Source organism: Rhinichthys klamathensis, unplaced genomic scaffold (assembly GCF_029890125.1).
Source record: "Rhinichthys klamathensis goyatoka isolate OS25496 unplaced genomic scaffold, OSU_Roscu_1.1 h1tg000149l_1, whole genome shotgun sequence".
Classification (NCBI taxonomy): Eukaryota; Metazoa; Chordata; class Actinopteri; order Cypriniformes; family Leuciscidae; genus Rhinichthys; species Rhinichthys klamathensis.
Window position 1 is genome coordinate 1,973,891 of NW_026606684.1, and position 27,955 is coordinate 2,001,845.

At 37.2% G+C, this 27,955-nt stretch overlaps 4 protein-coding genes across 7 annotated transcripts in view; 3 read left to right on the forward strand and 1 right to left on the reverse strand.

The window, feature by feature from the left end:
- arhgdig (Rho GDP dissociation inhibitor (GDI) gamma) overlaps positions 1-10,025 on the forward strand; it is a 33,859-nt gene extending 23,834 nt beyond the window's left edge. For both annotated transcript variants that reach the window (XM_056258202.1, XM_056258201.1), the window contains exons 4-6: positions 4,690-4,766; positions 5,412-5,475; positions 8,933-10,025. In XM_056258202.1, coding sequence (XP_056114177.1) covers positions 4,690-4,766; positions 5,412-5,475; positions 8,933-9,138 — 347 coding nt within the window. In that variant the 3' untranslated portion in view covers positions 9,139-10,025. The remainder of the gene's footprint in view (positions 1-4,689; positions 4,767-5,411; positions 5,476-8,932) is intronic.
- Positions 10,026-11,330: 1,305 nt separating this feature from the next.
- Positions 11,331-14,000, forward strand: eci1 (enoyl-CoA delta isomerase 1). The gene is made up of 7 exons (XM_056258198.1): positions 11,331-11,436; positions 11,870-11,989; positions 12,111-12,238; positions 12,326-12,472; positions 12,589-12,710; positions 13,431-13,609; positions 13,699-14,000. Exons 1-7 carry the CDS (start codon positions 11,394-11,396, stop codon positions 13,863-13,865), a joined length of 906 nt encoding a protein of 301 aa, XP_056114173.1. The 5' UTR covers positions 11,331-11,393; the 3' UTR covers positions 13,866-14,000.
- A 677-nt stretch (positions 14,001-14,677) lies between these two features.
- dnase1 (deoxyribonuclease I) lies at positions 14,678-16,797 on the reverse strand. Its single transcript, XM_056258199.1, has 9 exons — positions 16,688-16,797; positions 16,343-16,481; positions 16,186-16,274; positions 16,019-16,105; positions 15,805-15,917; positions 15,356-15,468; positions 15,123-15,277; positions 14,944-15,037; positions 14,678-14,808 (listed from the first exon to the last, which is right to left on the reverse strand). The coding sequence occupies exons 2-9, from the start codon at positions 16,478-16,480 to the stop codon at positions 14,761-14,763; spliced, it is 837 nt and encodes a 278-aa protein (XP_056114174.1). The 5' UTR covers position 16,481; positions 16,688-16,797; the 3' UTR covers positions 14,678-14,760.
- A 3,312-nt stretch (positions 16,798-20,109) lies between these two features.
- nat15 (N-acetyltransferase 15 (GCN5-related, putative)) lies at positions 20,110-27,918 on the forward strand. Of its 3 annotated transcripts, XM_056258206.1 has the most exons (7): positions 20,110-20,320; positions 21,107-21,222; positions 21,300-21,429; positions 26,547-26,643; positions 26,768-27,002; positions 27,440-27,608; positions 27,710-27,918. In XM_056258206.1, the coding sequence occupies exons 2-6, from the start codon at positions 21,113-21,115 to the stop codon at positions 27,594-27,596; spliced, it is 729 nt and encodes a 242-aa protein (XP_056114181.1). In that variant the 5' UTR covers positions 20,110-20,320; positions 21,107-21,112; the 3' UTR covers positions 27,597-27,608; positions 27,710-27,918. The 3 variants fall into 3 exon arrangements, with proteins under 3 accessions (XP_056114181.1, XP_056114178.1, XP_056114179.1); XM_056258203.1 differs by lacking the exons at positions 27,440-27,608; positions 27,710-27,918 and having other exon boundaries at positions 20,111-20,316; positions 26,768-27,051; XM_056258204.1 differs by lacking the exons at positions 27,440-27,608; positions 27,710-27,918 and having other exon boundaries at positions 20,111-20,281; positions 26,768-27,051.
- Positions 27,919-27,955: the final 37 nt, after the last annotated feature.

Consider the following 27,955-nt stretch of genomic DNA (forward strand, 5'->3'; position numbering starts at 1 on the left):
TGTCTGTGATTACATGAAGAAACAGAAAAAATTGAGACAAACTAAACCCAGAAGAACTGCGTCAACATTTCTAAGACGCTTGAAGAAACCTTCCTGCAAATGCAAATGATCGAATGCGTGTTTATTCTCAACAACTCGTAACACAACAAGTTTATTCTCAAAGTATAATGAGTTTATTCTCAGCAATTTATTTTACCTTTTTTTTTTTTTTTTTAAAGCTTGAGTTTATTCTCAAAATATACGTTTTTTTAACGTGATTTTTCTCAAAACACGACTTGATTCTTGAAACCTAAATTTAGTTTATTCTCAACATTGTATTTCGAGTTTTATAATCTCGCATTAAAATGACTTTAAAAGCGAGATGGTCTTTTTTATTATTATTATTACTTGGCCCTAATCCTCTTCTGTAGGAAACGTATCTTTTAGTAAAGCAAGATTCAGTGAGTTATGTTTGATGGTGATGAGGTGTCTGTGTTGAACGCTGCAGCAGCGGGAGTGAGGGTGGAACGTGCCGCTCTCATTCTCACCTCTTGCCAGATTGCAGCTCCTCCAGACTGCTAGAGCCTCCGCTGGGATCTTCCTTATCCATCTCCATCTTTGCTCTCTCCTAACTGCTGTGTGGGAGTCATACAAACGACATACCAGCTACAACAACTTCAGCAAACTGTTCATAACCAACCAAGTCCTTCTGAATCTTTAGGCGCAGGGAAGGAAAGAACACACATCTACACACACACACACACACACACACACACATATACATATGTGTTTGTATGTGTGCGCGTCTTCGTTGTTGGGACCAAATGTCACTTCCCGTAAAACCTGAATGTTTTTCGTTTTGAAAATGTAAAAATAATACAGAAAGGTTTCTGTGATGGGTAGGGTTAGGGGATAAAATATAGTTTGTTTAGTATACAAATTATTATGTCTATAAATGTCCCTGGCCCGGCGCCATAACGGGGCATGACCCCTAAGATCGGATTTGTGCCCCATCAGTTTCAATTTGTGCCCTCTCCCTCCTGGACTGCGATGGCCCCCTCATGATATTACTGTTTTACAGTATTTTTTAATAAAAAAAAAAAAACCAGCCTTGTTGAGCATGAAATTTCTTTCAAAAACATAAAAAAAATTACAGACTGCAAACTTCTGAACAGTAGTGTAAATGTGTGTATATGTGATGTGTGCGGACAATCTAATTTGCATGTAAGGGGAGCTGATCAGCATTTCATAAGGAGATCACACACCCCACGTTTTAACTCTCACTGTCGCAGACATGGACTAATCCTCTTGTCCAATCAGGATTATGTTATTACAGTGATTTTCAGAGCTAGATTTAGTCAATTACAGATAAGGAATTTTCATCTTTGTGATGTAGAAAAGGTTTTGAGAGGGTTTGATGCCGCTTCTGTTATATTGACATTGACATCACACGTCAGCACATGCAGAGAATCCACTTCAAGATGGAGAATCTCCAAGCCGAGGTCCAGTTCCACTAGATGGTAAAGCCTCTATAGTCTAGTCTAAAAATAGTATTAATGTTAAGGACACTAATAAACAGTCTGGCATTTGGCATCATGTGAATGGGCCACAAATCATCATTAATGTTGTTCATTGTATAAATCTCCGATTTCTCCTTCCTCCCTGGTCTCTTTCAGTATCCATTACAAAGCACTTAGGGCAGATTCAAGGGATAAATTGATAACGCAGCAGTTGCACTTTTGTAAGGAAGCTCTTTGCATTGAACTCATTTGAACTACAAGCAAAATGCGATCTGCAACATAAAAGGCTCGCATTTACAAATATGATATTGATTTCTGTTATATTTCTTTAAAAATGTGATTACAACCAGTGTTGGGTAAAGTTAGTTATAAAAGTAATTTTAACATTACAATATTGCGTTACTACCTGAAATGTAATTAGTTGCATTTGGTTACTTTTATGAAAAGTAATGTGTTGCATTACTTTTGCTACTTTTTCTCACCTGGGCTGGGCTTGCTTGTATGCTTTTTAATGACAAAAAAAGTTATATTTTGGCAAATGTAAAGGCCCTTACACACCAAAAGTGAAATGTATAAGTTTAAAGCTGCAGTAGGGAGTTTTGAGAAAACGTTGACTTAGCCTGAAAATTTGAACAATCACAACTTACAGGTCCCACCCCCTTGCTCTCTGCTGCGCTACAGCCCTCCCTCCACAGCCCGTCGTGAACGCGCAGGCTAGTAAACAGGGCCACCGATAACAGCGGATAAAAAGTTATATGGCACATTCACTAATAGGGACTAAACGTCAACAATATGCTTTACATTGACTATGGCCTGCCCATACTTTGACTACAAACTTGGTCCTCAAATCATTATGTATTTTGCAATACATGTAACTTTATAACGTTGCACTCTTTCTATAAGTTATAAATAGCTAGTAAGATAACGTTAATATAACGGTAACTAACGTTACAGTATGTAAGTAATTATTCTAGTGATATATAATGCTAGATAAGGTGTGCTAGTACATTATTTCAGCAACATGACAAGCCAGTGAATTAGCAGGTTTCAATTGTTGCTTAGCACAGTGCGTGACATTTTATCTACATGTTATGCGGCTAGAGTTTTGACACCGAGTCAATGGGCTCTGTCTAATTCTTTCTTTTTCGCTTGTTTATCGTCGTCAGTCTTTTTCCTTTTACCTCTTTGTTTTATGAGCAGGTGTCATTCGAGAATTGGCCGTTTAGGTTGTTTTTCCGCCATTAGCACAGCTGCAGCTCGCCGGCAATCTTGAGTTTGAACGACGGCTCGCGCTGTGCAAGAGAGGGGTGTGATCAGCGCGTACACGAGCGTGATTGACACTTCTAAGACATTCCTCCTGGCTCTGATTGGTTGTTTCTGACCGGGAGCGTGTATTTCTTGCAAATGGCAATAGGACCACTGGGAGGAGCCAGATGAGCTTGATTTTTACACAGATTATCTGTCTCATATTCTACTGTCAGGACATAATGGCAGTTTTAGCAAATACATTTTTTCAAAAGTTACCTACAGCAGCTTTAACGTTGAATGAAATGCAAATCCACGCCTGTACAGTAGAGGGTGCAGCTCAAACAAACCTTTCGGCTGTGCTGCCATTCTGAATTGCAAAAAATATATATGGTGCACCTTTCTCCTGATTTCATTCACCATGGGGACAGGAGAGGTGTCAGACTATAAATGGGAAAACTACGGTGGCCGAGAGAGCTCAACGCGCTGCAACTGAAGAAAACACACGCAAATAGAAAAACACCAGCAAATTAATAAAACATCTTCATCAGTTTCACAACACATATGTTTTCCAAATACTCACAACACAAACAAATACAGAAACGCGCTGCAAATAGCACAGACCACAACAGAATGTTTCCAGGTGACCCGAATAAGTGATGAACCCGGCTAGGACATGCTTTACAGCTCAAAGTCTACTTTTTTTTTTAACTTAAAACAATAAAAAAAATTCTGCAAAACATACATGATGTTTTATTAACAAGGTTCGGGAGGAGCAGGTGCAGATAAAAACAAAAAACCCAATTAGCGCAAGTGGAGTTCAATCTCTTATCAACTCAGAATAGGATAAATGACAGCAGAACCCACCGTTGTTCCTTTACAGTTTATCAGCATCCCACCTCCACCCCATCTCCTCACTTTAGTTCCATCTCCACCCGGACAGCACGCCAAGTACGCATAACCTTTACCGTAATAATTATATGTAGATGTGAACTCATGAAAGAGATGACATGTTTATGACATATAACTTTGTATACAATTTACAAAATGTATTTACAATATGTTCAATGTCATCAGAATACAAATGAGAAAAGAAGAGTTAACAATGAGCTGGGGAAAAAAAAACAAGATAGAGAAAAAGACCATGAGGGAAAGATATTAATCTATACTTCAGTTACAATGTACACATTTTGTCATGTTATGTTTAAATAAGTTTAATAAGAAATGTTATGTAATGCAGGGTCCAAAGATGAGAAGGCAAGTTTTAAAGTTGAGACACTCACACACAGATATATAACATATAAAATGTACATTTATTTGCAACAGTTTATGTTAACAGCAATAATAAGATATTTCTGGTAATAACAGCTCTTCAGCTGATGGACATGGTGCTGCGTTGTCATGGGAACATCCCAGGTGAAAATAATGAGGAAATTGCATTGTCTTTCGTTGCTCCCTTCACCAAGTGTGTTCCAAACGGCTACATAATGGCACACAAGTGCCCCGCTCACTCCTAAGTCCCCTCTTCAAGGGCTCTGCCCTTCGAAGGGAGTAGGGCATAGGGAAGCTCACAAGCAATAAGCACGTCCCAGCCGGGTTCGTCACTTGTTGGGCTCCCCTGGAAACGTTTCCGTTGTGGTCTGTGCTATTTGCAGCGCGTTTCAGTATTTGGTTGTGTTGTGAGTATTTGGAGCACACATGTGTTTATTAATTTGCTGGTGTTTTTCTTCAGTTGCAGCGCGTTGAGCTCTCTCGACCACCGTAGAAAACAAAGTCCTGGCATTACTTATTTGAAAAAGTAATAGTTTGTTGTAAATTTAAAAGAAATGTGTTACTTGGAAAAAGTCAACTGATTACGTAACTCTCGTTACCCCCCAACATTGATTATAACAATGCACAATTCCACTTAATTTCACTCTGGCTGATGTGTTTTTTTTTTACACAGGTGACCTTGATGTTTTGAAGAAGAAGAACTTCACCATGAAGGAGGGAGTGGACTACAGGGTGAAAATTCACTTTAAGGTAAAGTTGAACCCAAGCTTCTGCAGCCTCAGAGCATGTAGATATGAAATGCAAGGCTAGAAGTGGATAGATTGTTTATTTCCTGTCTTGATCAGGCCAGCACTATGAAGAACATACAGAAATACACACAGACACTCTTTCCCAGGCTAAAAATAACACACTTAAAATATCTGTAAACAGTTCGGGGTACAATGTAAGCAGAAAGTGGGTTTGTGATTATTTATTTTTTTGCTTCGCAATATGGGTGATGTTGAAATGTTTTTGTTTTGTTACAGTTTTTTTCAAGAAATTTTAATTAAAAGTGGCATCTAGAATCATTGAGTCATACCAGATCATGTTCCCGCAAAATACCGTTCTTCCCAAAATCCCTTTGTATCCAACAATATCCTTCTATCCCATGATTAATCAGGAAAGAAGTGCCTGATTAAGCTTGATACAGAAGATACTGTAAAATCTAGCTTTATAGTTCATGTCTAAATACACTAAAATAGACAGTGACTTAATTTCAGTGCAAATTCCAGGTATTCCCTGAAGTGAATTCCTAAATGTTCAAGGATCTAACAGGACCTCTGCTGGTGACTGTGAGAATGAAAATGATATGTTAAATTAATATTTATTCTAATTCATCCCATCTGTTCCCATTAGGTCAATAGGGACATTGTGTCTGGACTGAAATATGTGCATCTGACCTACAGGAAAGGACTCAGAGGTAAGAGCATCTGTATTCATGAATTTAAATGTTGGCCTTGCTTGGTGCTGGGAATGTGTTTAAGTCAAGGGTGTATGGATTTTTTAAACACACATGTACTGTTTTAATGTGAGTGATCTAAATACATATCTTGCATTCCCATTTTAATCTGATAAACACATTTCACTTATTTATATATGTTATGTTGTTGGCAAAATCTTGAGATGATTTAGTCCAAAAATGCTCAGATTTTCTGTGATAAGTCCACTTTGAGTTGATCTGATATTATATAAACAGGAAACTATCGATGATGTGTCAATCAGTGTTAATGTTTGTTAACAAAGCATTTAGAGATTTGTCAACAATAAAGAAAACTGTGTCATGACAATAATTAAAAGTTTTGAATTAAAAACCTGTTGATTAAATATGACAAGAAAAGAATAACAGCACAAAATATTAACTATATCAGTCATAGTCAATAATCTCGATGATTGACCCGCCTGTGTGACTCAATTCAATTTATTAATTCAAACATAACAATGGAAATAAATACAACTTTTTTTTATTAATAGGCATATTTAAAACGGTTTATTTAATTCATGTTTAAAAAGTATTAATAATTAAATAATTAAAAATTACTAAATCATAAAAAAAAAAAAAAAAAAAAAAAATTGACAAAAGTTTATTTGCTTTTTTTTGCGTCGTTTTGCCAAATGCTTTTCTCTATCCATTTGCCTGTCAGATTAAAAAATGCCATTGGCCAGTTTACTTGTGGGGGAAACCAATCAATCAGCTTTCGACCAGTCAGTGTGGATGAATCGCGCTTGTGTCGAAGACTCAGGGGTCATGATCTATTATTGAAGAAGAGAACTTGTGCGATGCAGAAACTCTTACAAAGCTAAAACAAACACTCGTTTTTGATCTATTAATGCATCTCTCTCTTACTGTATGCAATCTCACTGTTTTGAAGCGCCTGTAATAGGAAATAAACGTGTCATGAATAATTAAGCGAGGCGTCTTCTCATAGGATAAGGACACGCAGTCTCATGAATAATTATGGTATTTCTCGGTATCGGTATTTATCGACGGTACACCATTGTCGGTAACGATATAAAAAATGTTCGATATAGCGCTCGATGTTTTCATTAAAATGCGCATTGCACGTTGCCCAACATCAAATGGCAAACATAATGAAATTGCGCTACTCATTGTTTTGTGCTTCACGGACCGTTTATCAGTTTGGACCATCAATGTCTGTGCAGCGCGAGCCGATCTTGATCAAGCGACACTGTTACTACACAGCGCTAAGAGATCCAGTAAAGAAAGCAGTTGCATTTGCCACAGAAGTAATAACATCGCTGCGAGATCTATTGAGAAGCATTCAAATCTCTCCATTATTAACGGAGCAAACTGCACTGATGTGGAAACCAGGAGAAACATTGCCACGAATGAACTAGTTATACGCTGATTTCACGCAGCCACCATTTTGAAATCGAAAGCAAGGCTCCGGTGGGAAGAACCCCGGAAGTAAAGATAGACAACAATGCCTTGGACTACCAACCTGAAGCTGCTGCCGCGATTTACACTATTGGATGTTAATGTCCAATATAGGATATGTATATAGTTCGTTCCTGCTTCTTTTTTTTTCTTTCTGAATTATATATATAAAAAAATATATTTTATTTATAAATGAATTTCACTGTATATAGTCTAAAGTATGAAAGAAATGTATGTACAGTTTTAGAATAACTCATTTCTACATTAAACACAACAATACGCCATCGCATTCGCGACTCTCCGTTTTCGTTTTCTTCCCACCGGAGCCTCGCTTTTGATTTCAAAATAACGGCTGCGTGAAATCAGCGTATAAAGGGTTTAAGTCACAGATCAGCAGCATTCACCATGGATTTAATGTAGTAACACTAACTGTAACCATGGAAGTTTGGCAGGAATAGTAAAATGGTTTAAAGTATGTCACACATCTTTTTCCAGCACTTCAAGACTAAAATATTATCATATTTAAATGTTATTTTTAATGCGATGACCAAAACATTATTTGTTCGTCCTTCAAAGATTACCCCCATTTATAAAACTAAAACATTTACATTTACATTTAGTCATTTAGCAGACGCTTTTATCCAAAGCGACTGCTTTCAAGCGTCTGCTTAAAACTTTCAAGATGTAGGAAAACTCTCACTTACTTAAAAATATTTTTTCTTTTAATAAATCATTTTTCTTTTTAAATCAAGGAAATTTCTCTGGCATTTCTTTCTTTTTGCTGTATCGATAACGTACCGAACCGTGACACCACTGTTGTGTCAAATCGAACCGTGAATTTTGTGAACCGTTACAGCCTACTTATTACAGATGTTGTCGATCTACCTCAAAGTTTGCCTTGATTGTTCTAAGTTTACACTTTTACATCGCACATATTTTGTAACATTTTATTTAAGTTCAAGAGTTTCTTTAACACTTACTTTTTTACCTTAATATAGCCTAAGACATATAGAAGATATTTTTGTTTAGATTTAATTTTTATATTACATAATATAATTTGTTGCTTGCCTTAATAATGTGGATAAATAAAAAAAAAAAAAACAGTAGTTTAAATTCAAACTTTTCTACTTGTCTAAAAAAAAAAAGGTTAAGGTTAAAAATGTCAATAATTATCGATACCGAACGATATGACACATTATATCGTGATACATTTTTTAGCTATATCGCACAGCCCTACCATGAGTCATCGACGTACTATAGTGACGTTGACACAAAGACGAAATTAAACCCAGAAGTTGAAAATTAACTAGTTTTCTCCTACGATCAAAACTAATGGATGGTAACATTGACTTCTGTGATGTTCAACACACATAACTGTTAAAATCTCAGAAAATTTGGTTTAGGGTTTCATGGCCCTTTAAGAGCCACCCTCTCTCGTATGTGTATGGCAGCTTGTTTCCACCCTGGAATAAAAAATATAAAAGGTAATTGCAATTTTTTTTCTCAGAATTGTGAGGAAAAAACTCCAAATTGTGGGATATGAACTCCCTATTCTGAGAAACAAGTCAAAATAAAAAACAAGTTAGAAAGTTGCAATTACCTTTTTTTATTGCGAGTTTATATCTCACAATTCTAAGAAAAAAGTCAGAATTGCACGTTATAAACTCGGAATTGTGAAAAAATACATTCAGTCTTTTTTCTCAGAATTGTTAGAGATAAACTTGCAATTGCGAGTTATAAAGTCAGGATTGCGAGATATAAATTCAAACCTCTGAGAAAACAGTCAGAATTGTGAGATAAAAAGTCGCAATTTCCCTTTTTATTTTTTTATTACATGGCGGAAACCAGCTTCCATATATATGTGGCTCTCAAAATTGATGTAAGATGGACTGTCATGCTATTTTGCAATTAGATTTCAAATGAATAAATATGCCACAAAATGTTTACTAAATTTAAAAGATATTTTCATTTTTACCTGTAGTGGATAAGGCAGTGTACATGGTGGGCAGCTACGGTCCGAGAGCCGAGGAGCATGAGTTTATGACCCCGGTGGAGGAGGCTCCGAAGGGCATGATCGTTCGGGGAAGCTACCACATCAAATCCTACTTCACAGATGACGACAAGACAGACCATCTGTCGTGGGAGTGGAACCTGCAAATCAAAAAAGACTGGGACAGTGGAGAGTAAAGCGGTTATCCCTCTGCCTCTCTCTCTCTCCCAGATGCACAGCAAAATACCCAATTTATGACTAATGTTTAAAACAGAGGGCTAGTCTAGGTAGATATGCAGCTGGAGTTGACTTTGCAAATGGTTAAATAACAATTAGTCATATAACAAAAACCTTAAAATAATGAAGACATTCTTACATATTAAGTGTAATCAACGGTGAGGACAAACAGTGACTGGCAGGGTATTAGAGGCGACTTAGTACTTTGTAATAGATATAACAACGGTATAATCAACAAATGGAATTCCTCATGCCTGTACTCTCAGGTTAGTGTAAACTGTAAATGTAAATATTACAATGTCTGTATTCTTGAAATGCATTTAGAGTTCTTTACTGAGCCCATGACCAGATCAGTGCATGCTTGGATGTGAAGCCATCGTGTCTGCTATGGCTAATGTCTTGTATTGATGATGTAATCAGCCTGCTGTTAACTGATAAATACATGTGTAGGAAGTGGTTTGTACTAAGTGTTGCTTGTCCAAAAGGTATTTCTGAGCATTAAACCCTTGCAAAAAAGACCAACTTAGACCAGTATGAAGTTGTTCGCCAGCAAAACTTAGCTGGTCAAACAGCATTTCTGGTGAAGCTGGTTCACTTGTCTTACTGGTTAGTCTAGTTAAGAAGCCCGATTGGCACACCAGGCTAAACATTTGCTGGTCTTTTTAGCTGGGAACCCACCATCACTGGAGCCCATAGTCAAGCACCCTCCCCATTCCCTGAAATGGTTCAAAATCTGTTCATCTCTGTCCAGGTGTCTGTAACCGTCCTCCATCTAGCTTTGATATTAGATTGTCTATGTTTTTTTGTTTTTTTTGTTGACATTCCAAAATAAATACATTTTATTGTTTATATGCCTGCTGATACTGTTACCTTACACTTCCATCTCCATCTCTGATGTTATTATCTGACATGTGCAAATCTTGATTTCTCTTAAACAATTATCTACTGCGCTATCATATTCAGATATATCGCAGAATATTCAGAAATACTCTGCGGAAATGATCAGAATAAGATTTCTTGAAGAAAGGTAACAAATGCCACAGGAAATGTATAACTTGCATGTGCATTATGTAATGCCTTTATGAGGGAGACGAATGCTAAATCATCATTAACTGGGAGCTAGTTAGCAATAGGAAGACATAAATAAGAGAGCGCACAAAAGATTAGCGGAGGTTTTTTTGTGAATTGACATTTTTGATAACCGTGTGACTCTACAGTCAAAATATGACTATAAGATATATTTGATCAAATGGAAATCCTCAACATTTTTCAAAATATACACACATGATGTATATTTTCTCAAATTCATATTGTGACTGTTAATGCAATTGTCCTCACAATTGGATGTTATCATTAGTCTACTTGTAGTCTGTATTGCATGATGCTCCATTTTTTATAAACATGTTAATTAGGGGGTTAATTGTGATGTAAAGTCGGCTGCAGTAAGATGTAATGTGAGATTTAGTCAGGGCATTTTTTCAGCTGACTGATTCATTTGCTAAAAATAGATTATTTTGCTTCTGAATTGTCATACGTTTTCATCTTGTATTTTGTAATAAAGTTTGGCTTGTCCTTATTTGTAATCTTGTTTCAAATGTTTTAGTTTAGTATACTAGTATGATTAGGCACATCAAGTCAGTTTATCAAATGAACAACACGTGCATGTAGCAGTAATGGCTGGCAATGAACAGTTGCTTCATGTTGCAGCAAAAAAAACAGAAATAAAAGAATTACGAGAAAAAGTCATTATTTGTTCACTAACAGATGATAAAAACGAATCTCAGTAGAAAAAGACACGCATCTCTCACTTGAGTATGCCACAACATGTACCGCCTTCCAAAATTGACCAATCATAGTAAAGTACATTAAGTACGTCTTTGCTGATTGGCGCTCTGTTCACCAGCCACACATACTGTTAGTGTTGCCATGTCCGCCTGGTAAAACGTCTTTCAGCTTGTTTTTCATGAAGTCGCTAACAAATATATGGCCCGTTGTAGGTTGCTGTAAAAATAAATGGTTTTAAATCGATAAACCTATTAAAAATAAAATTTCTTCGCAGAAAGATGCAAATATGTTATTTTGCGGAAAGGTACTTATTTTAAGAATGTTTATCAGTACAGCTTAGCGTTACCTGGTTTTTAAGTGAGATCTGGCAACACGTGTACGCAAACGGGAAAGTTTTTAGCAATTTAGCATTATCTCTTTAGCTGGCGAGATGTCATCGGTATTAAGACACTGTACCAAATTCAGCCCCTCTGGTATGTGTGTGTTTTGCCTCATCTGAAACTTTATTGTGGAGTGACCATGTTTTATTTTGAATGAAATATGCAGTAGCAATGCATTAAGGAATTAGGACGAAGGTCAGCGGACCACAAAAGAGTTGTCAACGCCTTCTTGTAGTTTTCATGTAATCATTAGTTCTTTAATTAATCTATATGTTTTAGAAAGCAGAACTCATCAACATATAATGATACATATCATGTCAGTTGTTGTTTTGGTGTTAACGTTTTACTTTTCACAACTTTAATAAGGGCACGCCACAGCTTATTGACACTGGGAAATACAACACTGCTCGCGTATAGTACAGTGCATGTTTATAGAGGTGTAACGTTAACCAATAATCAAATAAATGCACTGCGAAAATACCTTGGCTTTTAGTTTTACATATGGAAAATAATATATCTCTTGCAGGGTTTGTATCACTGCTGTCTGGAAACTGTAGTCATGGGAGAACCTGTGCTCTGCAATACTTATCTTCAAACAAATATTCATCATCCTCAAAAATTAAAGTGGACCTGGATAGTAGTAATGGTAAGAATCTTAATACATAATGTGTATTAATAATAGGTTTACTGCATTGCAACTACACATTTATCAAAAAGTCATTATCAGAATATCTTATTCCTGTTATAATAATTTAATATTCTCACAGGTGTTGCTATAATGCAGTTCCAAAATCCTCCGGTCAACAGTCTCAGTCTTGACTTTTTGACTGAGTTTGCTATTAATTTAGAAAAACTTGAACTGGACAGAGGCTGCAGAGGTGTGATCATAACATCTGTAAGTCATCAGAAACATCTGCTTTAGTGGAATCCAGTTTGGTTTATATGTCTGTTCATTTTATTGACAGTGCTATTTTTGCTATAGGCCCAGCCGAAGGTGTTTTCTGCAGGCCTGGATATTTTGGAAATGTATCAGAAGAGCCCAGAGCACTGCGCAGAATTTTGGAAGGCTGTACAGGACGCGTGGCTTAAGCTTTATGGGTCCACCAAGGTCACAATCGCTGCAATCAATGTGAGTGCCACTATATACTCTTCTGTTTTCTGATACCTGGCTGGTTTAGGTAAAGTACTTGTATATGGTCCAGTTTTTAGTTGTTGAATGTACATTAATAATTGTTCTGTTTTTAGGGCTCCAGTCCTGCAGGTGGCTGTTTGTTAGCTTTGTGTTGTGACTACAGGATCATGGCCAATAACCCTCGCTATAACATTGGTCTCAATGAAACACAACTTGGTATAGTTGCACCTTTTTGGTAAGTGCTATTGCTGTGAATTTCACAATACATGGACTTTGGAACCACTAGCTAGTAGCTACATTTGCCCAAATAAACGGTTTGTATTGGGATTGATGGCTTCATCGGATTGAAAAGCCTTCATGTAAACACCTCAATCGAAACGACTGAGATTGTTCCACATGAATTTCGATCGGATTGAAGGGAAAATAAATAATCCGATCAATAGGGAAAAAAAATACGCATGTAAATGCTTGAATCCAACTATAATCTCAGTCATATTAAAACATATCACAGTACCGTGATGCGTATGTTTACATGAGCCCTTTTATAATAAGATCTGTTTAGATGCGTTTGACTTCTTATGAATGTGCATGTTTATTTACATCTTACAAAGTGGTCAGTGGAGGAGACTGAGTATGTAGGGGGAAAAAAAGCTTTTCTGACATATTTGTCAGCTTTAGGCGTGTCATCAAGAAAAATGACAGTTATTCTCACGATAGCTCTGGTGACATTATCACGGTGGCTTTCTCTGGTTCTAAATGCACTGACTGGACACTGCGCATGTGCTGAAGTTTGTAAATGATTGTATGTGTAAACGATTATGTGAATCTGATGGCAAAGTTTAGGTTTCATATAAACAGATCTTTCTGAATCTGAAATCGGATTGGATTCATTCAAAGTGACAAAAATGAGTGCCTGTAAAACAGGATGGTACTAAATGGAGATTTTGTAAACCAGGTTTAAGGACACCATGGCAAACGTTGTGGGCCATAGAGAAACCGAGAAGGGTCTTCAGCTCGGTTTACTGTACAATACTCCTGAAGCCCTGAAGGTCGGTCTGGTGGATGAGCTTGTTCCTGAAGATAAAGTTCTCAGCGCAGCTACTGAGACCATGACTAAATGGTTGGCCATCCCAGGTAAATAGTAATAGTTTGCTCCCAAATACAATATTTCTGCCTGGTATTGTTAGTACATTTTGTTAATGTACACTGTTTTTTGCCCACAGATCATGCCCGTCAGATAAGTAAGTCTATGATGAGAAAGCCCACTATAGACAAACTTCTTGGGAACAGAGACGCCGACACCACAAACTTCGTCAGTTTCATCACCAAAGACTCCATCCAGAAATCTCTTGGGATGTACATGGAGATGCTGAAGAAGAAGAGGTCTTGAGGACCTGAACACGTGCCTGTTGTTGTTGACATTGTCTTTATGTAGCGTGCATCAATGTCACTGTATATCACATTGTCCTCTCTTTTGTTACTAGAGGATAAATTTGTTTGTAAATAAAATCGTATAAAACTAAAATGGGGTCTCATTAGCATGTGAGTAGTGACATATAACTTGTTTATTTAACTTTTTTTTTTATTCAACATCAAGGTTTTAGATTAAAGTTTTGCATACGTGTATGTCAGGTCAAGTAACTGGTTGCCTTTTATTTTAAAGTCTGCATGAAGCGGAAGTTGCGAAAGTCTTTTCTTCCCTATTTTGACGAAACGGCTTCTCGATCAAGAAAAAAAATGCAGGGCTGAACTTTTTTTTTGTCCAATAGGAATTAATTGGATGGCTGTGGTTTGCTATTGCTGTGATGTCATGTGAGTGACAGGTTGTCCTGTCCTCACACCAGTAACACGTCTTCAGAGAGGAGAAGAGATGACGTTCCAAGTGAGAGAAATTATTTTGTAATATTAAATATTACAAATGCACATGAATTTAAAAAAAAACTGTGCACGCATAAACCGTTAATAATAAACACTACAATATTCCATAAAAAAATAAGAATGGTCAATTTTGATTGCATAATGTATTTCTCTTTTTTGAGTGGATTTTTAATCAACCTTTGCCTTCACTAGTTCATTTTAAATGGTATTGCAGCTAAATTAGTTTTTTACAAATGCAAATACAAATAGTCATAATTTATAAAGCAACTTCACATTCACTTATGCATTTCTTATAGCTATAGAATGATATTGGACAAACATTCGTTGAAGCAAATGATTTCTTTTTATTCTCACCAAGTGTTACAAGCAGTGTGTATCTGCTGTGAGGGAACAACCTTGATCTTTTTTCACATGAGCTTGACCTCAACTGGAAAGTGATCGCTCACTGCCAGGGCCTGTGATAGAGACATGAGCACTTCAGACAGATGAATACACTCAGCAATAACTCAGTCTCTAGAGATCCTTAGGTTTCAAATTTAAACAGTTGTGCTGCTTAACAATAATCCCAATGGGGCAAAACCTGTCCTCACCCAGCTCTGGCTCAATCCATGGGTTTCCATGAAGTCAAAGACCTGTGCTGAACCAGGGGACACTCCTTTCATCATGTCAGAGGTGGCCACAATCCTGTTATATCAAGCATATCATGAGTCATCATTACATTACATAAGTTTATCTGATCCAGCTAGATAGCTTGTGATGTTTTCCCTACCTGTCATAAGGGCAGTTTGTGTGTGTGACGGTTGTGTCCACACTGTCAGGGATGAGCCAGGTGTAGCTTTGGTCAGTGCGGAGTCGAATTTTTGACCAATTCGAATTTGAAACGTAGCTACAGCCAGCATTGAAGTCTCCCAAAAGCATGATGTTCTGAAATGAAATATGAAATGTCACAAATTCCCTAAATCATATTGTATTAGCAGCATAGTTCTCATCTAGTATAGTTACATTTGTGTTCAAACGTTGTCTAGTATCCAAGACGACATCATGCAGAGCATCAATTTCCTGCACAGCGACTTCTGGAGATGTATGCTGGGGAATGAGGGCAAAGTCCCGGGCAGCTATGGAAAATACAGACTTGCTAGGGCTCAGTATTCAAAACATTTTCTGTTTTTATTATTTAAAAAAACAAAAAAACATTATTTATTTATTTTTTTAATTTCTTTTTGACCCCAAATTTTTGAATAGGAGTTTATATTCAGCTATAAGTATGGTCACTCAGGATCTGGAAATCACATTCCCTTCATTTTCATTGTGGCCTTTAGAACGGCTCTTAACCAGAGGAACTGTCTGAATTTAGTGTACCATAAATTTCTTTGGATGAAAAGCTTTTGCTGAACAGTGCTTTTTTAAACTGTATTACTGGTAACATTTTGACAATGAACAGGGACCGCCACCTGTATTAGAGGAGAACATCACAACAAAGGGTTCTCTGTTGAAAGTATCAGTTCCACAGGATTCACATCCATCATCATACTGGAAGCTGTTTGAAACCGACACTGTCTGGCGCCTGATGAGAACATAAGTGTAATTATTCATTTGATATGAACCACAGCAGGTACACATATTAGTATACATACAGTGTTATATGATATGTGAGCTACATGTTACCTGTAAATAAATAGATATCTCTCTTTGTAAGTGCTCCTACCCAGGGGCTCACTTACAATGTGCTGATACTCATATGGAGAGGAACCTCTGATAATGAAAATAATATTTTATTTATTTTGTATACAAAAACATACTGTAACTTATAGACATTAAGTTAAACAACTTACCCATTTACACTTTCCATCAGTTTATTAGTTGCAGAGAGATCATTGTCTCTCACCTCTTGGATGAGTACAATGTCATAGCGGCGAACTACCTAACAAACACAATACTAAGGTTACCAAACAAGAAGCAAGATATGGGTATTCTATGGGTGTCACTCACTTTGGTAATGATGTCAAGCAGAGTGGCATTGGATGCTTTTGAGTCCCCAAAGGATTTGATGTTAAATGCTCCGATCAGAAACGAGTTTCCAATGTGGACGGATACCAGGAGCAGATTTAAAGTGGTACTAATCTTCATGCTGTATTTCGAGATGAAGATGATATATTTCCCTGGGAAATATTTAGACATGCATAGTTAATCATATCTGAGACAGATTAGCACAGGTAAAAGTCAATTAGAATCTTAAAAAATCGATGTAACTAAGGAAATATTACTCTAATATAAATATGCATTAGTTAAGATTGTATTTTGAGACATTTATTCCATGCAATAAAATAGCTTTACCTGCTGCTGATTTCTGCTTTCGCATGTGCCGTGAGAACGGGGAGAAAGCCGTTTTTGCACCACTAAGGAGCCTTTATATACTCTACCTCAGCAAGTCCCTCTCTCTGGGAATATAAGTGGTATCACATATTCTAGAGTTTTTATTTTCCACTACTGTGTAAAGACAGCAACCTCTTGCTCACTCTCTCCCTGCATGGGAAATAAACAGATGGGTGATAAGACAAAGTCTAATGTAACTTTAAACAGGTGGCTTGACAGAAGTATTTAAAAAACATTTATTTTGTAGCTGGCTGCTGTACCTCAGTATTCAAGGAGGACTTTTTTTAACACTATGATCTCTTATAGGGTCAGAATCTCTGCATTACTTGAGCTTGTACTGTAACTCTTCCATATACATTTCCCAATATTTATTTGATTGAAAAGATTTTGCGTAGCAAGCCTATTTAAAATTTATTTGTTTGTCATCAACAAGAAACTTTATTATTATACTCTGACATTGAGAAGCTCAATTGACCCCTGTTAACTCAGCCCACTCTCTCCCTTAAAGCAATTCAACTTCCGTGCACCCGGGGGCGCTTCATGTGTGTGCCAATCATTGACATAAGCACGTCTGTGTGGAGTAGGGGGAGGCTGCAGACCTGGAGCCGGCAGATATACGCCCCTGGCAGTTTTACGACCCTGTTGTTCCTGATGCGTCCAGTAGAGGGATATACTGCGAAATAACATCATTAAATCGACGCGTGTTTTTTGTTAATTTAAATATAAACGTTATAGTGTAGATCTGCACGGATTAAATTATCTGTTTAACATAATTTAAATATAAAAGTTATAGTGTAGATCTGCACGGATTAAATTATCTGTTTAACAAAAAAACAAGGGGGTAGGGTAAACGGACATCAAAAGAGATTGAATTAGGGTACACAAATCAATGCAATATTACATTTTGTCAATATAAAAACATGCAAGGTTCTTTACAACAGACTCAATGCTATTATTTGTTTTATAAACCTTAGTTTAAAGGTTCTGACATTTTCTTAAAGGAAGAAAAAAATGAACTTTATATCAGAGGAGAATATTCTAGAATCAGGATTACTTTGAATGGTTCTGTCTTTATGAAGATGAAACTTGCCCAGGAGACAAAGTAATAATACCGTATAATCAAGTTTAACATAGTTAGAATTAAAATCGGACAAAAATATATTCTGTCATTTGTATGTTAAATAATCTGCTAAAGTTATTGTTTTTTAGCAATGATGCAACATTTATTATTTATAAACGATTAGCTCGATAGAGCTAGGGTAGGTATATCAATTCATTTATATATCAATGGATGGGTCTATAATGTATTTTGACAGGTTTATGTTCAATCTGGCTGAAACTTAGCTAACCACGTGTAGGTTTAGCTTCCCCTATCTTCTCTACTCAATTTAAAATTAATTTTAATTTTCTTTTGTTGCCTGTCTTTAGCTTGGCCTCTTCTGGTAAGACTCTGTTTACTCCTTGCATTAAAACATACTCCACATGGTTTATAGAGCAATATTACAGTAGATAATGGAAATATGTGAATTTTTTTTACAGTCTATGGTGTGAACACACAAAAGACACATTTATAATAGGTATGTAAATCTCTCTCTCTCTCTCTCTCTCTCTCGCTCTCTCTCTCTCTCTCTCTCTCTCTCTCTCTCTCTCTCTCTCTCTCTCTCTCTCTCTCTCTCTCTCTCTCTCTCTCTCTCTCTCTCTCTCTCTCTCTCTCTCTCTCTCTCTCTCTCTCTCTCTCTCTCTCTCTAAATAAAGAGTTAAACTGCACACTCACTCAAATACGTTAAAACACATTAAAAACTTCCCATATGGTTTGAATGTAGATTCTGGTTTGAGTTGTTTCTTATAAATGAGATGATCTAATTATCTCATTTATATCTTAATATAAATTTTTCTTAAAATAGCTTACTGATCTGGACTCAAATGTAGGGTATGTGCACTTAATGTGGGTTTTATCATACTCTGTCTTTACCAAGTTCTCTTTAACTTGGATCTCATAAAGGTGTGTTTGCTTTAGCTACTTAAGGAAATACACACACACACACACACACACACACACACACACACACACACACACACACACAGGGACAAGGTCAAATTCACCATGGATGTCCTTTTTAACTTTTTTAATGTTTCATCAGTGAGCAGGAGCAGTTAAAGAAAAAAAAACAGTTAAAGAAGAGTGGCAAACCATAGGGGAGTCATCATAATTCATAAATGGTGTTAATAAATATTTTTTTGTGAACAACAATATTGTCTATATCTTCTAAATGGCCCATGGAATTTTAGAAAAGGGATAAATTGTGTTTGTCTTCATAAAATGCTGTGTAGGACACTGTTTTGTAGCTGTATGATGACCAATAGAATAGTACAGCAGATATTTCATCGAGGATCCATATTATTACACGGTACTGCATGTCTAATGGGCTAAATATGGTTAATATCTAAATGTGACTTTATATAAATTCACAAAAACATATTTCACTCAGTCTCCTGTATATAAAAACCTACGGTGAATTGGCCTATAACTGCAGTAGGTCATAGCATCACCTGTCATAACACATAGTTGATCCAAGAGCAATATTACAGTAGATAATGGAAATATGTGAATTTATTTTACAGTCTATGGTGTGAACACACAAAAGACACATTTATAATAGGTATGTAAATCTCCAACTATGTGTATTTTTAATTTTTCAATTCACAAAAACAAATAGTCTTCTGTAGGTTGAGTGAAGAGAGTGAAGCCCAACTGAATATCTACAGAAAATTTAATCCGTGGAGATCTACACTGTAACGTTTATATTTAAATTAACAAAAAACACAAAATTGTCAAGTCTATGGACGGGTTATTAATGTGTAAGCGTCGATTTAATTATGTTATTTCGCAGTATATCCCTCTACTGGACGCATCAGGAACAACAGGGTCCTAAAACTGCCGGGGCGTAAAACTGCCAGGGGCGTATATCTGCCGGCTCCAGGTCTGCAGCCTCCCCATATAGTCTGTGTGCCATTTAAATACACACACACACATTTTATATGTAATTTGTTTTTTTCGTGAGTTATGTGTATATACTGAATACTTTTGTATTTTATTTAATGCCGTAGGCTACTGTGAATTGGTCGGTTCCTTCCATTGAGACTAACACAGAGTTTGAATTTGAGAAGGGGAAAAAAAAGAAGAAAAAAAGAAAAGAAAAAGAAAGAAAGAGGAGCAAGGGTGAATACAAACAGGTAGCCGATATAGACATCAAAGAAAAATATACTAAAATAGTAAATATTTTGACAAAGAGATCAAATTGTTAGTCTTATCTGGTCTCCGTCTCGAAGGCACGTCAAGGCCACTTCGGCGGCTTTCGGCTGATTCCGGAATGGTTCGGACCGGAAGTGTCTGCCTAGAGTTTGTCGAAGTGCTAACGGCTACGCTAATGCATTACAGATCGCAAATCGAGTCTCTGGCTGAATGTGTCATCTTCATCCCAGACACAAATTTACACACTATCGCCATGCTACCGCAGCAGTGAACATTCTCCACGGCAATAAAAAGAAACGACGGCATATCCTTCTGCTTATCCAAGCGGTGAAACTAGGCAGGTTAGGATTTTTTTCGCATCCCAGCTAATGATTACTGCATGTAGGCTAACGTTAGCGGTTAGCATGTGATGTAAACATATCAAGCAAACGCAACTGACAGTTTGATCATTTGAATTACTGCATTCCCACATCATTCTATTATATAGCAGCTACTTTTTAAAAATCCTCTAATTATTATTTTATTTGTTTAAAAAAAAATCCATGTCTATTTATTTTGACAGGCAGAAGTACTGACTAGCTGCTAGCTTTTGAGATTATGAGGTCGTTCAGTTTTGGCTTTTTATGCGCGTATACAATTAACGTTACTCAACATTATTTTGAATTGTGTTTGCTGTTTCCTCGAGTTTAATAGATTACAATGAGGTTACTGTAACTGATACCTCTTTAGTATCAACTGTGATGGGTAGGCTATTTGTTCAATATAATATTTTCATTTGCTTATTTATTATGGTAAAATGTTGTCTATTTACTTTAACATCTTGTTTCTCTTTTTCTTTATAAATTACATCATTTGAGTTGACAGTAAACAGAAAGTAGCATGTTTACTCTTATCACATTTCTCCTGAGAGTGGTGATCTCACTTCCACTGAAAGCAAGTAACATTAACTTAGCTAAAAGCTTTTAAAAAGCAAGTTATTAGGCACAATTTTACCCATACTGACCGCCATGTTCTAACCCATGAATCTTTTAACACATAATGGACTGATCAATAAAAGTAAGGGTTTTCAAACTGAGATGTATGTTGTTAAGCACTGCTGAATTGTTTATCATAATTTGTTCTTTCAGGTGTGAATGACCGACGTGGTGCCTACCACCGCCCTCAGTGAAATAAAGCTCCGCCTACTCTGCCACGATGACATAGAGAGAATAAAAGTGCTCTGTGGAGAGTGGTTCCCCATTGAGTGAGTGCTTGAACCAAATGATCCTTTTGTATGGCTCAAGTACAACACTAACACTTTGCTATATGTTTGTGTTTTAGGTATCCAGACTCATGGTACCATGACATCACATCAAATAAGAAGTTCTTCTCTCTGGCTGCCACCCATAGAGGTGGAATTGTGGGGATGATTGTGGCAGAAATAAAAAGCAGAACGAAAGTGCATAAAGAGGTATGACTTGCATATGTATTGAGAAAATGACACAATTAGGAAAAACTCAAGTTTTAGAATCAAATAATATATACTATTATGGTGCAATACATTCGAGGCTTCTATTAAAACGTGGCAGAAGTTTTTTTACAATGTTTTATAATATGAATAATTAGTGGTGCACGATATATCGGCCGCCGATATAATATCGGCCGATATGGTAAATTTTTTACATGTTCCGATGTCAAAATAGGGCTGATGTGAACAGGCCGATAATCATTCCTGTGTATTTGATGTGTGTGTAGATGTGAGTGTGGGGGCGGGGATGTTTGTTTTTGCACGAGCACATACATTACGAGCGCAAGTCCTGTCAGTTTAAACATCAAGCGCAAGAAGACTGGAACTTGGGCGCTGTTTTCCGTCAAATACGCGTCTATTTGAACATTCGTTCGAGTTCAAATCTTTCAACTTGCGCGGAAGACATTCGCGGCAAAAGCGTCGCCCAATTCGCGTCATTCGCAACGCCCGGCGCTAATGATGCGTCTATTCGCGTCTTTGCATTGACTTTGTATGTAATCTACTCGTGCAAATAATTTAATTCGCGTTCGGTGTGAACTCACCATTATGGTGCGTTCACACCGAATTATTAAATCCGAATTTAAAATAATTAAATTCGCGTTCGGTGTGAACGCACCATAATGGTGAGTTCACACCGAACGTGAATTTAATTATTTGCGCGAGTAGATTACATACAAAGTCAATGCAAAGACGCGAATAGACGCATCATTCGCGCCGGGTGTTGCGAATGACGCGAATTGGGCATGTCTTCTGCGCAAGTTGAAAAATTTTAGCTCGAGCGAATGTTCAAGCGTCTAACTAGACGCGTATTTGACGCTCTATTCGCGTTCGGTGTGAACACACCATTAGGCGTATTTTTGTCCCGCCAAAGCCTTATTTGACCGGTGAGTGATGTAGATGACTGACTGCTGCGCTTGTTTAACTGAGAGAACGAGCAGAGAGTGAAAGCCCCGGTCGCGCGCGCACTCTCACCGTCTTCAAACTGTTTTGCTCTCTCTCCCTCCCTCGTGCATATTAATGAATTGAGTTGACTGAATATCTTTGAGAATACACGATGGTAAAAGGCCGGAAGACCGAAGTTTTTTTTTTTCTTAACTACCACTGGTTGTGAATTGTGCTAAAATAAAGGCAACGTTATTTTAGCACAATTCACAACTCTGAAAAGCTTTGCACACATTCAGATGACATAAACCACACTTTCAATAAACAAAAAAAAACTATCTAGTGATGAAATGTTTTCTGTGTTGAGACAAATCTTGTGCAATGTCCTAAACTGCCTGGATAATCACACAAGAAAGAAATTAATCATAAATGTGCATTAAAAAAGTTTTTTAAAAGAAATTGTGAGTAAAATTACTTCCGCTGTCAAAAACGCTCTGATCGGACGTGACGCAAAGGCCGGTAAATCTCATCTCTTCGTAATGGAGTCAGACATTGAAGTGGTTGCAGTAAGGGTTCATGTCAACTCTTCCGATGGGCCATTGCCGTATAATTATGAGCCACCTAGGCGAGAGAGGGGTCAGGCAGAGTTAAGGGGAAGGGTAAATGGACAGAGGAGAGAGATAGAGTTGTGGTGTGAGCCTGTGAGGAGAATCGGTGGAGAATTGGGCAGGTGTCTTGGTGAGTGACCACAGGCTATAGCTAGTTAATTGTGGCTAACGTTGTCTCCATGTTTATCACATTGCAGTATCTTTAATAAATCATATTTAGCAATATTGCTGTCGACTTTGTTGTTTTTCAAGCATCCATGTATATTGTCACCATCTATGCTAGCAACATGCGTCTTAAAATGTTTAATTTAGATCCCAGATTTTCCGAACTTAGCCGGCTGTTATACTACTCCCATAGTATTTCCGACGGACATTATGTAAATGAGCTCGCATGTACTGCGGAGTATGTGTATGAAAGCAGTTAGTGTTCCGGTTAGGACGGGAATATGCTGTTCATGTAAATATAGTCATTGTTACAACAAGGATCTTTTATTGTCATGTGGACTGGGTGTAAGGCATGCAGATAAATGCCATTACCACCCGATCCCGCCCGCCGAATTTCTGACCATTACCACCCGTTCCCGCCCGCGCCCGCCGAATTTCTGACCATTACCACCCGTTCCCGCCCGCGCCCGCCGAATTTCTGACCATTACCACCCGTTCCCGCCGATTTTCTGACCATTACCGCCCGTTCCCATCCGGTGTGTAGTGTTTTTCACATACCACCGTGTGTCTTGTCACCGAGGAGGCAGAGAAATTGCTTCTCTTTGCCTGGACGAAACGTATCCAAGCACGGAAATCTTTGTGTTTCTTGTTTGGAAATCGGTGGACCAGACAATTTGGAGTGGTTGCATCCAAAACAAACACAAGAATTCACCATTGTGACAATTCAAACTAACTCAACTAACGTTATAACGATAACTACAAGCTCTATTTTCTGTACCACCTCTCAGACTACGTAAACCCACACTGAGAACCAGGGCAGCAACGCCTATTTGTTTGCCTGTCGTTGCGTCATATGACGCGTTCTCTGGAAAAGGGCGTTTTTTTTAGCCTAGCTTAGAATAGGTACACTTTTTCCTGAATTTCTGCCTGTGGGTGTTGTAAAACATATGTATTCTTATGTATGTCTTTTTAAATTGACATTTTCATACAAAATTCTGTATAAATTAAGTTATACAATTAAATTGAAAGATGGCCTTTAATGAATGGTTAAAACAACTGATCTGTCCAACACTGAACTCAAGAGACATAAATCGGAAACACTTTACAATAAGGTTCCATTTATTAAAGTCTAGTTAACTACATTAGTTAACATTCTATTAATATTAGTTTCTATGCGGATTTACTCCATGTCAAAACCACCCCAGTCATTCTAGAATTATTCATTCTTTCCAAATAGAGCTATTCAAGTCATCTGGTGAAATTTTTTTATATCGCAATATATATCGATATCGACATCGGTAAATATCGGTATCGGCCATAACAGCAATATTAATATCGGTTATCGTATCGGCCACAATTTTCACATAGGTGCATCACTATGAATAATAAATGTTTAATTGAGTAAAAAAAATACTTTGGCCATAAAGAATAGTTCCTCTGGAGCTTGGATGTAAAGGATCATAATTGAAATCATCTGACATATCCAAAGCCTTTTTATAGCCGGTGATTAATTAGGTTACAGACTAAATTTGACCTTCATTAGAGAGGATTAATTTTGCCTCTTCATTGTACAGTTATGTCTCCTACTAAAGCTGGCAGTCACTGGCTGTTCTGACAAGTTAGATATGACTGTTAGTTCACTTTTAATTAACTTTGTAGGCCCATGCATGGCTAGCATATCAAAGTTGTTTATTAAATGTACAAGTTCCATGTATGAAGTACAATGGAAATCTTGCTTGAATGCTTACTATAGACAGACTCTAGACAAGATAGAATAAAATAGACAGTATTGCTACGTATGTGCAAAAATATAGCCTATATTGATAAGCTTATAGAAAGTGGTAAAAGATCAGGTTGCAAGAGTACCCATGTTGTTATTGATATTATTACACATTAATGTTGTTGTGTGCTAAACATTTTTACAGCACTAGGGTAGAAATTTCTGTATCTAGTTGTGTGAGTTCAAATAGTCCTGAGCCTGGAGAGATGTGTGATATATGCGATTTGTAGGGTTTTGAGTGTGATTTCTTTGTACAATGATTGCAAGGAATCCTTTTAGTGTTTTTTTATTTTATTTTAAAGGCACACTATGTAATTTTTTGCCACTAGAGGTCATTTATTCAAAACAAAGGCGTAGCTTGATGACACCTTGATTTCGCGATATCATGGGAGTTGTTGTCTTCACCTCTACAGCCGGTGGAGAATACGACGGGACTCGGGCAAAAATCATATTCATGGATGACCGGTAATGTATTAAAGATTTATTAACGTTACGAAAGCCGTTGGAGCGGAACGAGGCCGCTGGAGCGATTGCCAATGAGAGACAAGCACGACACACAGCTCGAGAGCAGTGGAGCTTTTATTATGCCGCAGACCACTTCCGCTTCTTCCGGTCATGTGTATGTGGGGTAACGCAGCGCTGTTTTAACATATTAGATACATTTGAGTGTGTTGAAAAGTTGTTATAATGCTACTCTGTGTGTTCGCTCGGCGGCTACTATATGAGACACTTGTTGCACACTGCAGTGAGCTAGATCGATATTAGGCATAGTAAAAATGGTACTCGCGCTAAATCAAGAAAACGAGATTTAAACAAAAAGACTAACTATGTTGAGCTGTATAACAATGGTTAGTTTTCTGTCAATGAATGTATCCAATCAGTTGCTCATCTAATAAAATGTATAATATATTAAAGCGTCTTTGGTGTTTCCATGGTTTCTACAAAATAAAACTGGAAATCGAGGGTAACGCGGGTATGATGTCATTGATAGACGACGCTCGGACACCGTGTCCTGGTTAAACTGGCTTATTCTTCTGGTTAAAAAAATTCTTAGAAACATTTGGGATAAATTAAGTACACAAATCAACAAAATATATAACATTGTTCTAGTGGTTTTTGGATATTTTAATCCCCAAATTCTACATATTGTGCCTTTAATTTTTTATTTCATTGTTTTGGTGTGATTTTATATTTTTCTCTAACATGTGCAATTTTTTTCCTCTAAAATACTTGTGTACTGAATAAGAAATTAATGTTATGTATGTTATTTTTGAAATTACACTACTGTTCAAAAGTTTGGGGTCAATATGATTTTTTTTTTATAGAAACTATTTGTATTCAGCAAGGATTATTTAAAGGGTTCAAAAGTGACAGTAAAGACATTTATAATGTAAAAAATTAAATTGTAATAATATATAATATATATTTGTGATCAAATTAATTTAGCTTTGGTGAGCATAAGATACTTCTTTCAAAAACTTTACCAACCCCTTAAAATATCTCTTAAAACACCCTCAATATGTTTCAGTGACAACAAAATTTAAATCACAATTTTTTGTTATTCCAGTATATTATCCCAGCTAACCGCCTGTGTTGCTAACTCAGCATATATTTCTCTCCATCAGGATGGAGACATCTTGGCCTCCAGCTTTCCTGTTGAAACTCAAGTTGCGTACATCCTGAGTTTAGGAGTCGTGAAAGAGTTTCGCAAACATGGAGTAGGTGAGAGGTGACGTTTTTGTGCTGTTGTGTGACGTCTGCCATGACACATGCTTCCCCTCATAAAACTTGAACTGTATTCAAACGGTTTGTAAGTTCACTCATTTCTCTTTCTCTCTCTCTGCAGGCTCTTTGTTGCTGGACAGTTTAAAGGAGCACATCTCCACCACGGCACAGGACCATTGTAAAGCCATCTACCTGCATGTGCTCACCACCAATAACACTGCCATTCACTTCTATGAGAACAGAGACTTTAAACAGCACCACTATTTACCATATTATTACTCTATACGAGGAGTGCTGAAGGATGGCTTCACCTACGTCCTCTACATCAATGGCGGACATCCTCCATGGACTATCTTATATCCTTTTCTTTATCTCACATATTTGTTTTGATGTGTCGCATTTGTCTGTGAGTGGGCTAATCAAGGCGATTGGTAATTAGAGCTGCATGTTATAACATAACATGATACCGAATCATTTTATCCAATAATGTATTAATTGTTTTGCATTTTTACATATGCCCCCTAACCCCCCCCCCCCCCCCCCCCCCCCCCCCTTTTTTTTTGACAAAGGTGCATCACAGTTTCCACAAAAATATAAAGCAGCACAACTTTTTTTAGCATTTCTAATAACAAGAACTGTTTCTTGAGCAGCAAATCATCATATTAGAGTGATTTCTGAAGGATCATGAAATTCAAATAAAAAACAGTTATTTTAAATGGTATTGATATACTAGTTTCATGAATTTGAACTGTAAATGCCTGGTAGAAAAAATGTTCCTTGACTCTCTCAGCACTGATTATATTCATCATATAGGTTCGGCACTGGCCAGTCTGAGCCCCTGTTCTATTCCCCAGAGGATTTACCGGCAAGCACAGAATCTCCTGCGCAGCTTTCTGCCGTGGTCAGGCATCTCTTCCAAGAGCGGCATTGAGTACAGCAGAACCATGTGAGGATTGTGGGGGGTAAGCCTGACCCATCCACCTCTCATGAGATCACCTTTTTGTATCATGTATCAATGTATCAATCGTTTTCTTCTAAGCAATAATGATGTCTTATTTATCAGGTGGAGGAGATTGATTTGTTTGGGTCACATCAGATGCCTGGGCTGCTGAAGACTGATATCGGTTCTCTCTGGTCTGGAGCAGTGTATTATACTTGTACATTTTATATATATATATATATATACTTTAATATATGCATTGTCATTAGTAGATTTCCCTTTTAATATAAACTCTCCACTTCATGCCTGCAATTCTGCTGCTGTGTAGAAATATTCTAACCTGGCCCTAGCCAGATGAATTTCGCTCCG